We start from the raw sequence: 16483 nt of genomic DNA, 5'->3' as shown, positions 1-16483 counted from the left end.
AAGACCTCACAACCTCTGAGGATGCCTGCCATAGATACAGGTGAAATGTCAGGAGAGAATGCTTCTGGAACATGGTCATACAGCCTGAAAAACCTACAACCACCCACAAAGGCAAACTTTCAATACCTAGAAACAACGAAACACAGGTAAAGGTAAAGGCTTCCCCTTCCAGCTCTGAGGGGTGGTGCTCATCTCCGGCTTTGGGGAGTGGAGCTCATCTCCATTTCTAAGGCGAAGAGCCAGCGTTGCCCGTAGATGCTTCCAATGCCATGTGGCCAGCATGACTGCATGGAGCGCCGTTAACCTTCCCACCAAGGCAGTACTTATTGAGCTACTCACATTTGCATGTTTTCAAACTGCTAGTTTGGCAGAAGCTGGGGCTAACAGCGGGAACTCACTTCATCCCAAAGATTTGAACTGCCTACCTTCCAGTCAGCAAGTTCAGCACCTTAGTGGTTTAATCCTTTGCGCCACCATGGTGATAAACAATGCAACAAAGGCTCTGCAGTGGAGAGGCCTTTTTTTTTTACTCCACAATCATTCCTAGAGATAGTGTATTGTTTTACCCTGCAGTGAACGGGATCCAGTGCTTCTCGGACATGGAAACTGTTATTTCATCTACTGCAGCAGCAGAAAAGGATGACCCTTCTAGTACTGACCATGTGTCTGTTCCTCAGGCTTATGAAAAACGCTTCCCCACTTGCCCCGAGATCCCGGTTTTCCTGGGTAGTGAGATTCTTCGGGAATCCAAGAGTGATGATGGAGCCCTTCATATCATTGAGCGAAGTTGCAAATTAAATGTGGATGTGCCTCGATTGCTGAAGAAGGTAAGAGTTAAGACCTCATATAGGCATTTGTTGTTGCTTTGTAAAATTTTGGACCTTACAATGTCCCTTGATCACGCGTTTCCTTGCATGTGTTGCACTAGAGCCCCAAAACACCTTTTTACCACAAACCACGTTCTGTCCAGGTAATCCAGTAAGTAAAAGTTTATTAAGAGAAGAGTATATATAAAAACAAGCAAATCTAAAAAGGAGAATCAAAGCTCAAAAAGTTATTTCCAAGATAGCCAAGATTCTAAAATCCTTTCAAATTAGTCTCAAGAGTCAATCCCCAGATATAGCCATAAACATGATAGCATAAATGCAGGCAACCTATGCCACACATGAAACTAGAACCAGGAACAAACTTAGAAACTAGAATACTTGGATACACAAATGTAGGACCAGGAACTGAGAGCTGTTCCCCTGAATACAATGCTGCTCTCACAAAGAATTACACCAGCAGAAAACCACTTAAAAGGTCTCAATCCCTCCCATGACATCATTCCTCACACACTTACTTTTCCTCTCCTTATCTCTAAGCCGCTGGGAAAAGCAAGTCTGTCTCTGTTGTATGCTCTGACTCCAAAGTTCCAAGCGCCTGGATCTGGACAAACATTAGTCTCCCCCACTTCTTTCCGCCTGCACTTCTGGCAGATTCTCATGAGAACGGATATGACTTTCTCCAGTCTCATGGGAACTGCCAGAAGATTCCACAACAACTCTCTCCAGGCCACTTTCATCCTCCTCTAGGCCCTCCGAATCTATCACAGTATCCTCTTCCTCATCTTCTGAGCACTTAGACTCTGACCAGGCTACGACAGCATGCTGTTCTTATTTCTTCTTTTTCAGATTGCTGGTGTAGAGTATGTCTTCTTCATACAGAAAAACACAGTGAACTGGAAAGAGAGGACTCTCCTTATTGAGGCTCATAATGAGACATTTGCCAGTCGGGTCATGGTGCTGGAGACCTGTAGCTACTCAGTAAGTGTTCTCTCTACCAAATCTCCTTCTCTTATGTTGTTGGCAATCTATTGGTTTGCAGTATGCTGGGCTTTGTAGTCGTCATCTTTTGTTGTTAATAGTTTTTAGGCAGATGTTAGAATACAGGTTTTTGTTATCTAGATTTGTGCCTTATTTGGTAGGATTATTAGCTGTGACAGTCTTTATAAGTGAGGGCTATTTTACAAATTCTGGGAAAACTAACTAGTTTTTTTCTAAATATAGTTCTATAATGGTTTGAAAATAAATAAGTTGTTGTATGTCGGCCTGTGATTGTGTCTGATGTTCATGATGGGGATGATGTTCCTGATGGTGGGCTTGAGTCTGTTGACAATGGGGATGCGGGTTTGCCTGGGCCTGAGTTAAGCTCAGACAAGAGGCTTGTCTCATGAAGCTGCCACATGAAGATTCACAAGGTCACATTCCTGGGTGAGGCCCTTCACAGTCTTTCTCAGAGCAACTGTCTGAAGATGATTCGTCAGGTGCAGAAGTTAATGAGAGTCAAGTTAATGAGAGTGTAGATAGAAAGCAAGGCTTTTGTAAACAGAGACAGAGTGCTCAAGCATAAAGAAGATCAGTTTGTTTACAGGAAAAGAGAGATAAGAAACCTTTATCTGGTGGTAAGGTCAAGAGAAATGCATTCCTTTTGCTTTTTGGATCCGGAAAACCTTTATATTGATTCATGGAAAAGAGTTGCCTCAGTTGGGTCAATGTTGGAATTTTATCACGGTCTTGCTTTTCAAGTGTTCTTAGTTTCATGTACCAAGTTTTTGCCAAGCTCCTTATTTGTGTATTGGAGTTTTCATGCTGACTTGTTTCATGGATTCTTGTGCCTGTTTCATGGATTTTTATACCTATGGATCTAATTTTGCCCTGAAGCTCATGGACTTACCTTTGCTTTGAAACTTTACTATTTTTGCTAATTTCACTGCTTCGCTTCCTTATATTCTTTAATAAACTGCTTGCTGTGTTTAAGGTCAGAGGTGTTCTTGCTCTGGTGTACATATATGAACATTTTGTGTTAAACACATTCTCTTCATTGTTCCAAAACAAAATATTTCACAATCAAAATTTCCAGTTTTTCAGGCGGAAGAAGGCTTTGAAAAATAGTGGGAAAGCTTTGTTTATGAACATTTTGGGGTTCCCCCCCCCCCAGACTGTCACATGTTCATACAGATATGCACATGCACATTTTTTTACAAAATCTAAGAATATGTATACATTCATTGTACTCATTGAAACAGCCAGAAAAAGCAGGAACAATATGTGTGAATCCTGTTCCTGTTCCTAAATTACTTGCCCCAGATTTCTTCTGCTTGTTATCTTTGCTTCAACCCCATCACAATGTACTTAGGGAGCAATTATCATATATTCTCATCACCTGCCACATAAGACCATTTCTAATTCAACAGAGTTTTATTGCTTTGTTCTGTCTGTGACATTCAAGACCAGCTTTGTCAATCTCTGGAAGACATGTGATGCCCTTTTGTGTGGGGTAAACAAAAGCCCGGATTGTGTTACTTACCTGTTTTGTTGGAGCGTATTCAAGAGAACTGCTTCTTGAAAGCTGAGACACTTGGAAAATACTTGCGGCCTTGCTGACCTTTGAGACTAAAATCCACAGGTCTCTTACATTTCATGGTGTCCCTAGAGCCCCAGTCTTGCGTGTGGCTGCTCTTCAATCCAGTGGCACTTTGCCCACCTGTCACTTTAGTTTTCTCGCGGTTGCAATGATATGTGAAGGCAGCAGACCTGTGTCTTTGAATGTAGGTCATGGCCAAAACAGCTGGAAAGCTGCAGAGGTGATTTCAAGGTTGCTGTGACTTCTTCGGCTGTTGCTTGTTGCATCCAATTCTTGGGATTTGCCGTCACAACTTCTAGAATTAACTTCCACCTCATTGAAGCTTGAGGAATTGTGGCATGAAATGGAGCACACCTTTATGTCTCAGAGCGCTTCCACACAGCCCTATATCCCAGAATATCAAGGCAGGAAATCCCACATTATCTGTGTGTGGACTTGGATAAACTAGTTCAAAGCAGATATTGTGGGATTTTCTGCCTTGATATCCTGAGATATAGGACTGTGTGGAAGGGCCCTCAGACAAGGGGAAATGGGGTGATTTTATAGATTACAGTCACCCCTCCACCTTCTTTGGGATTACAGGTGCAGCTACCTTGTGAAAGTGGGAAAATCATCAATATCTCCAGCGAAAGAATCCTGCCATTGCGATCCCGGGATCAATAGGTGTCACTTGCTCAGGTCTCAGATCTTAGAAACATCCAGTTTTCTTGGAAGGACAGCTAACAGGAAAAAGGCACATTTGGGAACCGGCTTCCCAGTTTCTTCTGTCGCCAACAGTCTGTTGGAGCCCCCGGGGGCGCAGTGGGTTTAACCCCTGTGCTGGCAGGACTGAAGACCGACAGGTCGCAGGTTCGAATCCGGGGAGAGGCGGATGAGCTCCCTCTATCAGCTCCAGCTCTCCATGCGGGGACATGAGAGTAGCCTCCCACAAGGATGGTAAAACATCCAAACATCCGGGTGTCCCCTGGGCAACATCCTTGCAGACGGCAGTTCTCTCATACCAGAAGCGACTTGCAGTTTCTCAAGTCACTCCTGACACAACAACAACAACAACAAACAACCAAAAACCAACGGTCTGTTGTGGTAGTTCTTACTTTGCCTTGCCTTGTGTCTGGGCTTAGGTTCACCCTGAGAACGAAAACTGGACATGCTTTGAACAGTCTGCATCTCTTGACATCAAATCATTCTTTGGCTTTGAAAACACGGTGGAGAAGGTTGCCATGAAGCAATACACAGCCAACATCAAGCGGGTAAGCAGCCTCTGTTCCACGCCTCTGTTAAATTGCAGTAGATTACCTTAAACTATTTTAGACCTGGGTTGTTGTGAGTTTTCTGAGCTGTATGGCTATGTTTCAGAAGCATTCTCTTCTGACGTTTCACCTACATCTATGGCAGGCATCCTCAGAGGTGAAGCATCAGGAGAAAATGCTTCTGGAACATAGCCATTCCCAGTGATTCCATCCATGAAAGCCTTTGACAACACATTTTAGACCTGCCTTGTATTTAAAGATTTGGCAGGGAGGAATTACATCAGGCCAAGTTCATGGAACGCAATCAAGTGGGTGAGCGTCAGAAGATGGAGAAATGGAGTGCACGCTTCCTGTTCACTTTGTTTTGTCTTGGAGTGCAGATAAAGCAAGACCCTTCCTTCTGTGGCCAACACATTCTTGTCCATCACAAACAGAGGAGGGAAAATAATCTCTCTAGCTCACATGGTTTCAGTGCTGAGCAAGGAAGGAGATAGACCCTTTCATACATGAGCAGAAGGGAAACTACTGCCTGATAGCTATTCTTCATTTACTAGCCTTTCCCTGGTCCATACAGAAATGTACATTGCTGTTCTGGCCAAGAAGAAGGAAAGCCTCTTCATTGACATGTTGCATGAAAATGCGGCTACAGTAGAGTCTCGCTTATCCAACCTTTACTCATCCAGGATTTTGTATTATCCAATGCAGTCTGCCTCCTGCCCGGATCCACAGCTGTTTCAATACATTGCAATGTTTTGGTGCTAAATTCGTAAATCCAGCAATTAGTATATAAGATTATGTGTATGGAACTGCTTTTTCTGTCGATTTGTTTTTAAAACATGATGTTTTGGTGCCTAATTTGTAAAATCATAATGTTTAATAGGTTTTTTCTTAATCCCTCCTTATTATCCAACATATTCGCTTTTTCCAACGCTCCGCCCGGCCCATTTATGTTGGATAAGTGAAAGTCTACTGTAATTGAATGTATTTCTTCAGTTCCAAGACACTGTTTTTTCTCCATGTCAACCACAGCAGAATCTCTCTACTAATATACTCCACTCACAAGTGAAGATCTTGGAAATACGATTTGTTCTTAGGGCTCTACAGCCAGCAAAAAGTCCCCCAAACGCCTTATCAAATTTTTCTAATGGGAAGTATGTCCAGTGATTCACCCAGTCTCCCACTGGCACCTCCTCCTGGCCTCAAACTGTCAAGGGAGGATTTATGGTGTTTCTTCGAACATTGGAAATCCGATCCTGACACTCTATATAAACATCTCTAAAAAGGGGATGCATCTTAGAATTTCAGGTGCTTTTTTGTAAACCTAAATGGAGCTTTTCTTTCCTTGGAAGCTTTTAAACAGAGGCTGGATGGTTATCTGCCAAGGATTGTGCTTTTCTTGCATGGCAGGGGGTTGGACTAGATGGCCCATGTGGTCATTTCCAACTCTATTGTCAGAAATATTAAAAATTAACTGGGTATTTTTGATTACAAAAGTGTGAGCCAAGCACTGAAAGAGTTAGTAGGATGAAGAGTCAGTGGGCCAAAACTGGTGTCATTCTAAGGAGGGTGAGTTATATGGCCATATTCCAGAAGCATTCTCTCCTGACGTTTTGCCCACATCTATGGCAAGCATCCTCAGAGGTTGAGGGGTCTGAAATCAATATATGCCTTGTAATCAGTGGTGTCTTAGAAGTGATAGAGTAGCTCTTTCTGCCTACTTGCCTTTTTGAGTCATCGAGACCAAGTTTGTTTACAATGCACGATTCTTTGTTAATGTGCAATCTCTGTAAGTCAAGGAAGCAGGCTACAAATGTAATAAAGTGCTTCATTTCAGGGCAAAGAAGTCATCGAACATTATCTGAAGGAGCTGATTTCCCAAGGGATCACTTTTATTCCCCGGTGGACTCCTCCTGCAGAAAAGGGGGAACCCGACCCGAGGACTCCATCCAGGCGCAGCAGTGGCACCCTTCTGCCAGAATCCCACTTGCATGGAAGTGAGAAGGAGCAGCGAGGCACCAGCTGTCCTTCTGGGGAGGCATCCACTCCTGATGGTAGGTGCATATAGAGCAGTGTTTCGCAACCTTCCTAATGCTGCGACCCCTTAATATAATTCCTCATGTTGTGGTGACCCCCAACCATACAATTATTTTCGTTGCTACATCATAACTGTAATTTTACTACAGTTATGAATCGTAATGTAAATATCTGATATGCAGGAAGTATTTTCATTCACTGCACCAAATTTGGCACAAATACCTGATACACCCTAATTCGAATACTGATGGAGTTGGGTGGTAGGTTGACTTTGTCATTTGGGAGTTGTAGTTGCTAGGATTTATAGTTCACCTACAATCAAAGAGCGTTCTGAACTCCACTACGGACGGAATTGAACCAAACTTGGCAGACAGAACTCCCATGACCAATGGAAAATACTGGAAGGGTTTGGTGGGCATTGACCTTGAGTTTGGGAGTTGTAGTTGACCTACATCCAGAGAGCACTATGGACTCAAACAATAATAGATCTGGACCAAGCTTGGCTTGAATACTCGATATGGTCAAATGTGGAGTTTGGAGAATATAGACCTTGATATTTGGGAGTTGTAGTTGCTGGGATTTATAGTTCACCTACAATCAAAGAGCATTCTGAACTCCACCAAGGATGGAATTGAACCAAACGTGGCAGACAGAACTCTCATGACCAGCAAAAAATACTGGAAGGGTTTGGTGAGCATTGACCTTGAGTTTGGGAGTTGCAGTTCACCTACATCCAGAGAGCACTATGGACTCAATGATAGATCTGGACCAAACTTGGCACGAATACTCAATATGGCCAAATGTGAACACTGGTGGAGTTTGGGGAAAACAGACCTTAACATTTGGGAGTTGTAGTTGCTGGGAATTTATAGTTCACCTACAATCAAAGAGCATTCTGAACCACACCAATGATGAAATTGGGCTAAACTTCTCACACAGAACCCCCATGACTAACAGAAAATACCATGCTTTCTGATGGTCTTTGGTGACTCCTTTGACACTCCTTCGGGACCCCCCTCCCTGGGGGTCCCAACCTCCAGATTGAGAAACGTTGACATAGAGCCAGCTGTCAAGTCCATCTTGGCTAGAATGCTCTTATCTGCTTGAACCTTGAGCAGATGCAACCACTTACTCTCCTTCCATCCCTTGTACAATCTGCAGTCCTGATATCAGGATCCCAATATCATTTGGCATAGCCTTATTTTGACTGTTAGGTCCCTGAAGTCTGGCAGCTGGGTGTCCTGAGGCATTTCAGCTCTCTTAGCGTCTTTTTGTAAACTAGCATGTTTGTGAAATGAGAAAAGCAATACATCATACTGCTGCCTGCATGTAACGCCGACCTAGAAAATCCCTTCCCCTCGCTCTACCTCTTGTCAGTCCGCTTATGTCCCCATTTGCTTCCAGTGCAGCTGCAGTCCCATGACACTCGCCTCCTGGTACCGAGGCCTCTTTCCAAGCGGCTGGCTGCACAGGCCTCCAGGTCCACATCTGTTTTCTCTCCTCCAAACACTGGCTGCAGAGGTCCCTCTCTATTTCTCTCTTCTTCCCATAGATCCAGAGGCTGTCCGTGTATCCACAGTTTGCCTTTTGTCCAAATATTCTCCCAAGCATCGTTAATAATAGCACTCCCCATACAGTCCTGTCCTGATGGCATGCATTAAAGGAGTACAGTCGGTCCTCCAAATTTGCAGAGTTTATTTTGTGTTCATTCAATTCAAACCTTTTGGCCAGGCATGGGCAAACTTGGGCCCTCCGGGTGTTTTGGACTTCAACTCCCAGAATTCCTAACAGCCTCAGGCCCCTTCCTTTTCCCCTCAGCCACTTAAGCCTGAGGCTGTTAGGAATTGTGGGAGTTGAAGTCCAAACCATCTGGAGGGTCCAAGTTTGCCCATACCTGCTCTAGGTGCTTCAAAACAATTCTATAGCTAGCTTCCAGCAGAATTTGACCAGAGTTATGCTGGAGGACATAGAGATTCCTAAAAAAAGGTGTTCTCACAAGCAAAAAAAAGTCACATTTTTTTTAAATTGTGGTTTTTCATTTTCATGGAGCCTTGTGCCCCTAATTGCAGAGAATGAGGACTGACTATGTTACAGTTAGCCTAACTGTATTATTGTTGTTGTTGTTGTTGTCGTCCTCGAAAGGCACTGTAGACTAATTCAACCAGACAAATTAGCAATAGCAGAACACATGATAAACCTAGCTAGGCACAGAATATTTATTTGTGAACACAGTAATTCTGGACCACTCTGACAATTACTATGTCAGACTACACAGAGAAGCCACTGAAGTCCACAGGCACATGGATAATTTCAACAAAAAGGAAGAAACCATGAAAATGAACAAAATTTGGCTACCAGAATTAAGATTCAAGACACTGATTAATGAACGTCACCCAGACACAGGATATTTCTAGGCAGCAAACAGTTCAAAGGGGACAAAGGCCAGGCTACTTCCTTGCAGATGACCTACTCACACGCTAATGGGTGTATCCCACTCAATGCATAAAAATCTAGTTCTTCTTAATTGCATTCTTTACACTTGTTTAACAGACAATGGTTCTTTCCTCCCACCCTGGACATTCTACAGGCATATATACTCCACTTGCTTGACCACCATCAGATTCTCTAAAGATGTCAGCCACAGATGCAGGCAAAACATCAGGAGAAAAAGGTGCTAGGACATGGCCATAGAGCCTGGAAACCACAGAACATCTTCTTCTTATTATTATTATCATTACTACTAGTAATTATCATCCTATTTAAAGGTAGTCCCCTGACATTAAGTCCAGTCATGTCTGACTCTGGGGTGTGGTGCTCATCTCCATTTCTAAGCCGAAGAGCCGGCGTTGTCCATAGACAAGGTCATGTGGCCGGCATGACTGCATGGAGCGCTGTTACCTTCCCCCCGGAGCGGTGCCTATTGATCTACTCACATTTGCATGTTTTCAAACTGCTAGGTTGGCAGAAGCTGGAGCTGACAGCGGAAGCTTCCGCCGCTCCCCAAAATCCAACCTGCGACCTTTTGGTCAACAAGCTCAAGCAATCCATTAATATAATAATAATATTCCAGCTTTAGCACACAGTGTTAATCAACAGCTGCATCTGCAGTAAATCTTGCCAGCCAAAAGGTTGACAGTTTGAAGCCAGGTCAGGGTGAGCTCCTGACCTTCAGCCCAGCTCCCTGCCCACATAGCGGATCAAAAACAGCAATATGAGTAGATGAATAGGAGCTGCATTAAGCAGGGGAGGTATTTTAGGCACATTTCAATCAGAAAAGGAGGAAAGTTACAAGCAAAGAAAACTCTTCAGTAAGGAGATGGAGCGACAGCACCCTCTGGCTGGAACCGAGCACAATCTCCAAAGATGCTGAAAGATGGGGGGAAAACCTATATATACACCTCTATCTGTTGTCTGTCTGATCATTATATAAGCAGCATTGAATATTTGCCATATATGTATTCTGTGATCTGCCCAGGGTCACCTTTGGGGTGAGAAGGGTGGAGTAGAAATACTGTAAATAAATAAATAAATATTCCAAAATGGCATTTCTTGTTGTGAAGAGAGGCAGCAGCAGCAGCAACATTAATAATAATACCTGCTTCTTCTTGCAGCTGTACAAGTAATTTTTGTGAAGATGCCTAAAAGTACTGTGTAGTGTTATTATCGGTCAAAAGTGACAAGTTTTTCTCTGATCTTGCTCACTTTCTTCCTCAGCTGACAAGCTGGATACTGATTATATCGAAAGGTACCTTGGGCAGCTGACTCCCATGCAGGAAAGCTGCCTGATCAGACTCCGGCAGTGGCTGCAAGAAACACACAAAGGCAAGGTAAGCACCAACTCTCTTTGGAGGAAGAAACAGTAAGTAAAATATTTGCGATACTCCAGCACTTGTGACTTTGTGTATCTTATTATGTGTATATCTCATATACTTTATCCATTGTTGAAAAGAGAGGAAGACGTCAATCTGCATTCAGGGTAGCTAATTTGAGCATTAAAATGCAGTGTTCAGTAGAAAAAATGTGTGGGGGGGGGGGAATCCAATATCTTGGGCTTAAAGTTAGCTGTGTCCTAGATTGCTGTTGAATATAGGAAACATTTCAGGATTTTAATACGCTGGGTAAAATTGTGTGTGTAACAGAAGCAATCCTCATCTCTGCACCTATCCATCAGGTGCATCCATTCATCTGGGCTCCAAAATACTTTTTTTTCCTCTGTAAATCAAAATGGTGAGCATTCTGCTTACAATATATGGCCAAAAGAGGTGCACTGGAGGCTCTGGGAACTCTTAAAAACATGGCTTAGAAGCCACTTATGGCTCTGGCAGGTCGGAGACTTAGCTTTCTCTATTTTAAGAGTAATTCCTTTTTCAGTAGGTACCAAAGACATGTTTATGGGCCTTTGGTTCTTATAAGGTGAGCCTGAATGGCAGTGCTGTCCTTGTCTTCATTGCTCAGATTCCCAAAGATGAACACATCCTCCGATTTCTGCGGGCCCGCGACTTCAATATCGACAAGGCCCGAGAGATGCTCTGCCAGTCGCTGACCTGGCGCAAGCAGTACCAAGTGGACTACATCCTGCAAACGTGGCGGCCTCCGTCCCTCCTGGAGGAATATTATACCGGCGGGTGGCATTACCACGACAAAGGTGGGGTGTCCCTTTAAGTCATTCGATTGCATCATGAGAATTGGATGCCAGCCACAGATGCAGGAGAAACGTCAGTAGAAAATGTTGCTAGAACACAGCCATATAGCCACTAATAATAACCACACAACACACTAATAATAATAATAATAATAATAATAATAATAATAATAATAATAATAATGTTTTACCCACCTCTCCCTTTGGATCGAGGTAGGGTTGCCCTGGCCCTTTTCTGTTCACTTTAAATAAGTATTTTCAGAAAAAAATGCAGTGAAGCCACCTGAGCTGTCCTCTTTTCTAAAAAGAAGTTGGAGCAGGGACAGACTTGATCGGTCAGATTCCCATTTGTGGATGATGCAGATAGAATACAGTAAAATCCTCCACTCTTGTGCATGATGAGGTATCCAAATATCTGCTATTTTGACATTTGGTGTTATGTGGTAATAATGGAAGAGAAACTCTTGCATTTGGGGGGGGGGGGGTTCAGATTTGGCCTTTTTTGTTTGTTTTCAAAGATGGAAGACCCCTCTACATTCTTCGACTGGGTCAAATGGACACCAAAGGACTTGTGAAGGCCCTGGGAGAAGAATCTCTCCTTCGTCATGTAAGATATGCTTTTATATGATCTCTCCAAATTGTTTGTGTGCTTTCCCCCTCTAAAGAAGTGATGGACCTTAAAGCCACTCAAGGAGGCCCAGGTGTGAATCTTTTCCGTCTTACCATCTAGTTCCACATCACCTGTATCTTCCTCTATATTACGTATTTACAACCTATTTTCTGGGCTAAGGCTCAATTATTACTATTTTTCTCATTTGTTTTGTAAATACAGCAAACACTCCACTTTCACAGGAGATATGGGCACAGGACTACTGTGAAAAGAGAAAAAATGCATATTATAATTTACTGATTTTTTTAAATACTAGAGAATGCTTCCCTAGAAGTTTCTAAGTCCTACTTGAGGACCTTGAGATTCATAGACAGAATCTAGTAATCAAATCCACAAAGTTAAACCCACAGATGTGGGGACTGATTGTAATAATTGACGAATTGACTATCAAAATAGCATTAATATACATGCGTTTGAAGATGGACGTGCAACACTTGACCTTCGGCCATCAATCATCACAACCTCTTAAGGTGCCTCCTATAGATGTGGGCGAAACGTTAGGAGAGAATGCTTCTGGAACATAGCCATACAGCCCGGAAAACTCACAGCAACCCAATCATCTTTTGATTTTTCTTAGGGAATCAGTTGTAAACTGAAATACCTTTTTTTAAAAGTGGTCTATGAGGTTTAAACATATAGGGTTCCATCTTGCCTTCCTTTGTTTACAAGCCACTAAGACTTTGAATGCAAGCTTTTTATGTGTAGAGCATGTATCAGGAGAACCACACTGGATATAGATGCAATTCCCAATCATAAATATTGATACACCATTATGTAAAAAGCCTATAAATGAGTGCAGACAAGGCATAATAGCTGCGTTTTGTACCTGTTCTTGTTTTAGGTGCTATCAATCAATGAAGAAGGACAAAAGAGGTGTGAAGAAAATACCAATCTCTTTGGCCGCCCCATCACGTTAGTATGCAACCGGTTATGTTATAGTCACGTAAGCTGTAGCCATAAGGGAACATCTTTTTAAATGGACATATTGATGTTTGAGAGAGGATAGGTGGGAATGTTTTCATGGCTATTGCTGGGCATCTGGAAAATGTCTGGAAAGTGTTTACAAATGTAGGGAGAGTTTAATACTGTTAAGCAGCAGTTATAAAAGGAGAAAACAGCCTAGTTCTCTTAGGCCCCTTCTACACAGCTGTATAAAATCCACATTACCTGCTTTTAACTGGATTGTATGGCATTGTAGACTCTAATCCAATTCAGATAACGTGGATGTTCTGCTTTGATAACCTGAATTATCTGGCAGTGTAGAAGGGGTGCCTTAGAATAATGGACTCCTAGAGTTGGAAGAGACCCCAAGGGCCACCCAGTCCAACTCCTATAGATAGATAGATAGATAGATAGATAGATAGATAGATAGAGGAAGAGAAGGAGAGAGAGATAGTTGATTCATGGAATCCTATAGTTGGAAGAGACACCAAGGGCCATCTAGTCCAACTCCCATAGATAGATAGATAGATAGATAGATAGATAGATAGATAGATAGTCGAATCATGGAATCCTAGAGTTGGAAGAGACCCCAAAGGCCATCCAATCCAACTCCCACATATAGATAGATAGATAGATAGATAGATAGATAGATAGATAGTCAAATCATGGAATCCTAGAGTTGGAAGATACCCCCATGAGCCATCCAATCCATCTCCCTGCCATTCAGGAAAAGTACAACCAAAGCCCCCCAACAGATGACCATCCAGCCTCTGTTTAAAAGGAGCTTCCAACGGACTCCAAGGTAGAGAGTTCCACTGTTAAAGAACTCTTCTTATGGTCGGGAAGTTCTTCCTCGTGTTCCTTTCCTGTCATTTATACCCATGGCTCCATTGAGTTCTAGTTTCCAAGGTAGCAGGAAACAAGCCTGCTCCCTCTTTCTTAGGACATCCTTTCAAATATTTGAGTCATTTTCCCCCTTCTTATTCAGGGCAGGCCAGCAAGTTGTAGAGCCCCAATGGTTAGTTTAGGAAGTGGCCAAACTGTGTGTGTTATTTCCAGATCCTGGACTTGCCTCGTTGACCTCGAAGGGCTGAACATGCGCCACCTCTGGCGCCCTGGAGTGAAAGCACTGCTCCGTATCATTGAGGTTGTTGAAGACAACTACCCAGAGACCCTCGGAAGGCTTCTGATTGTGCGTGCGCCCAGGGTGTTCCCTGTTCTGTGGACTCTGGTGAGTCAGATGAGCAGAGAGTATCCTACGTATGTTTTGCTATGGCCGCATGTGAGTCTGTAAAGAACCCACCAAGACAAGAAAGGTATAATTGTAAAGACCTGATTGAGCAGACATGTAATTGTTGTGTGCCTTCAACTCACCTTTTGCTTTATGGTCATATCATTTTCTTGGAAGGAGTTGTTCCGAGAAAATAAGCCATTGCTTCCCTCTAAGGATGAGAAAGTATAACTTTCCCAATTGGATTTGTATGGCTGAGTGGAAATCCCACACGAACTCTGGTCTCAGGGCAAACACTCAACCCACATCCTGTAGTTGACTTCTTCACCCGCCTTTCATTTTATTTTATTTTTATTTATTTTAGTCAACATTTATATCCCATCTTTTCTCCCATGAGCTTGTTATGATTAGCTTTTCAGTAACTTTAATGCATAGTTATTGCAATTTTCCAGCAAGAAAGGGGGTATCAGAACTTTTACACTTTGACATTGAGTGACATTGGACAAACAGACATACAGATTCTATGTAACTACACTGAATCCAAAACCAACTCACAGTTTCATTGGCTGACAAACAAAAAAGGGGATTCCACATCTACTCAGCATTCACTTACACATATAAACATTCACTCATCGTCATTCATACATCACCATTCTTCTTCCGTCATCTCCTGGAGAAGAACGCCTCTTAGTCCAGACTGCTTTCCTGCAAATCCGCCAACACAGAGTTTCATAACTTCCAAAACTTCAAAATGCATCCTCTTTCCCTACGAACAATGCCAAGGATCAGAATCCTGCTTTCCCATAGCAGATCTGACACCCCTTGCTAACTTATCATGATTCCAAAATCTCACTCCTTTCTCTTCCCTTGAGAAAAAGAGGCAAGTGACCAGATTGCATTTCATTGCAGATTTGTCACTCCCAAAGGTACACCACCCCTTTCCTTCCCAAGGAGCAGAGCATAGCGGGTGAATAGCACAGCTGTCTGTCACACTTTTGGAATATTAGAAGGTCTCTTATATAGCAATATTTCTTGATGATGTTGTTCCAAAGTTGCAAATGAATGATAGATGTTTTTCCAACCTGAAACATGTTGATTCCATCTCAGTTCCTGGACAGATGTTGACTCTCCTTAATTGGTGTTGTTAAATGTAAGGAGCCTTGTGTTGACTTCCTTCTTAATGTAAGGAATCTTGTAAACATTTCCTCAACTTAAAGAATCATTGTCTCTGGTAATGTAAACATGTTGTCTTTCACCAAAAGTTCAACAGGTCAGCGATGTCAACAGTTAATCTTTTGTCACAATTCTCATCAGCAACTTTTAATTATAGTTCCTGAGTGTAGTGGTTTTCCAGGCCTCAATATTTTAGAATTGTGTCTTTAGCCCAATTAGACCCTATTCATACTCCTTTCATACAATTCCATTCAAACCATACATCATATTTCATGACAAGCTCAGGATAGGGAAAATGGCTCTCCTCCCACCCTTTCTGTCCTCTTAGCTAGATTACAAGAAATTAATCAGGCTGATAGAGAGAACCCCAAGATCATCCATTGAATTTCATATCCCTAAGGAACTTGAACCCAGATTTTCCAAACCTAGTTCAGCATTCTAGACTAAACCACATTGGCCTCTCATCTCCTTTATACGTGAGTTACAAATTAGACTTTTCCTAACAAAACTCTAAAAAGTTTAGGGATATCATACATTCTGTCTCTCCCTATGATCTCTTAAGACTCTCTTAATAAACATGCCTCTATATTAGTTTCAGATAAAAGAGCCTTTTTCTGTCTGCTCCATCACTGCAGATCCCACTGTAGTTCAGGATCCATACAGTTTCAAGACTAAACATAATTTGGAAATGTAACTTGTTTGAGAGGACTTTTGGCATCAAAGTTAAATTGACAAATAGTTGGTTTAAAAAAAAAACAAATACTGTTTGGCCAGATCTAATTTGATGCTGTTTTGGAAGAGATTTGTTTGTGCTCTTTTACATATTAAAATACATCCTGGGCTTTGAGTTAGTGGAAATACTTTTGGAATAAGAAGAAGATCAATCCTCTTTTTTTCAGGTCAGTCCTTTTATCAATGAGAATACCAGGCAGAAATTCCTCATTTACAGTGGCAACAACTATCAGGGTCCTGGAGGGCTCGTAGACTACATTGACAAAGACGTGATTCCAGATTTCCTGGGAGGAGAGTGTGTGGTAAGTTTGGAGAAAATTATAAAATCCTTAGCAATATTTTCTTAATCAAAATTGCAACCCTTTTGTTTATAAATCATGGCTTATTTGGAAGCATGAAGCTCC

General features: G+C 42.3%; 1 protein-coding gene across 2 annotated transcripts in view; it reads left to right on the top strand.

The window, feature by feature from the left end:
- SEC14L5 (SEC14 like lipid binding 5) overlaps positions 1–16483 on the top strand; it is a 59297-nt gene that overhangs the window by 33345 nt on the left and 9469 nt on the right. For both annotated transcript variants that reach the window (XM_060786578.2, XM_060786579.2), the window contains 10 exons: positions 678–827; positions 1674–1805; positions 4527–4655; positions 6490–6706; positions 10404–10516; positions 11145–11334; positions 11850–11938; positions 12843–12913; positions 14003–14174; positions 16247–16381. In XM_060786578.2, the coding sequence (XP_060642561.2) occupies positions 678–827; positions 1674–1805; positions 4527–4655; positions 6490–6706; positions 10404–10516; positions 11145–11334; positions 11850–11938; positions 12843–12913; positions 14003–14174; positions 16247–16381 (1398 nt within the window). The remainder of the gene's footprint in view (positions 1–677; positions 828–1673; positions 1806–4526; positions 4656–6489; positions 6707–10403; positions 10517–11144; positions 11335–11849; positions 11939–12842; positions 12914–14002; positions 14175–16246; positions 16382–16483) is intronic.

The sequence above is a fragment of the Anolis sagrei genome, chromosome X, assembly GCF_037176765.1.
Source record: "Anolis sagrei isolate rAnoSag1 chromosome X, rAnoSag1.mat, whole genome shotgun sequence".
In the NCBI taxonomy this organism is placed as follows: Eukaryota; Metazoa; Chordata; class Lepidosauria; order Squamata; family Dactyloidae; genus Anolis; species Anolis sagrei.
The sequence above is the reverse complement of the archived record's forward strand: the minus strand, read 5'-3'. Positions and strand labels throughout refer to the sequence as shown.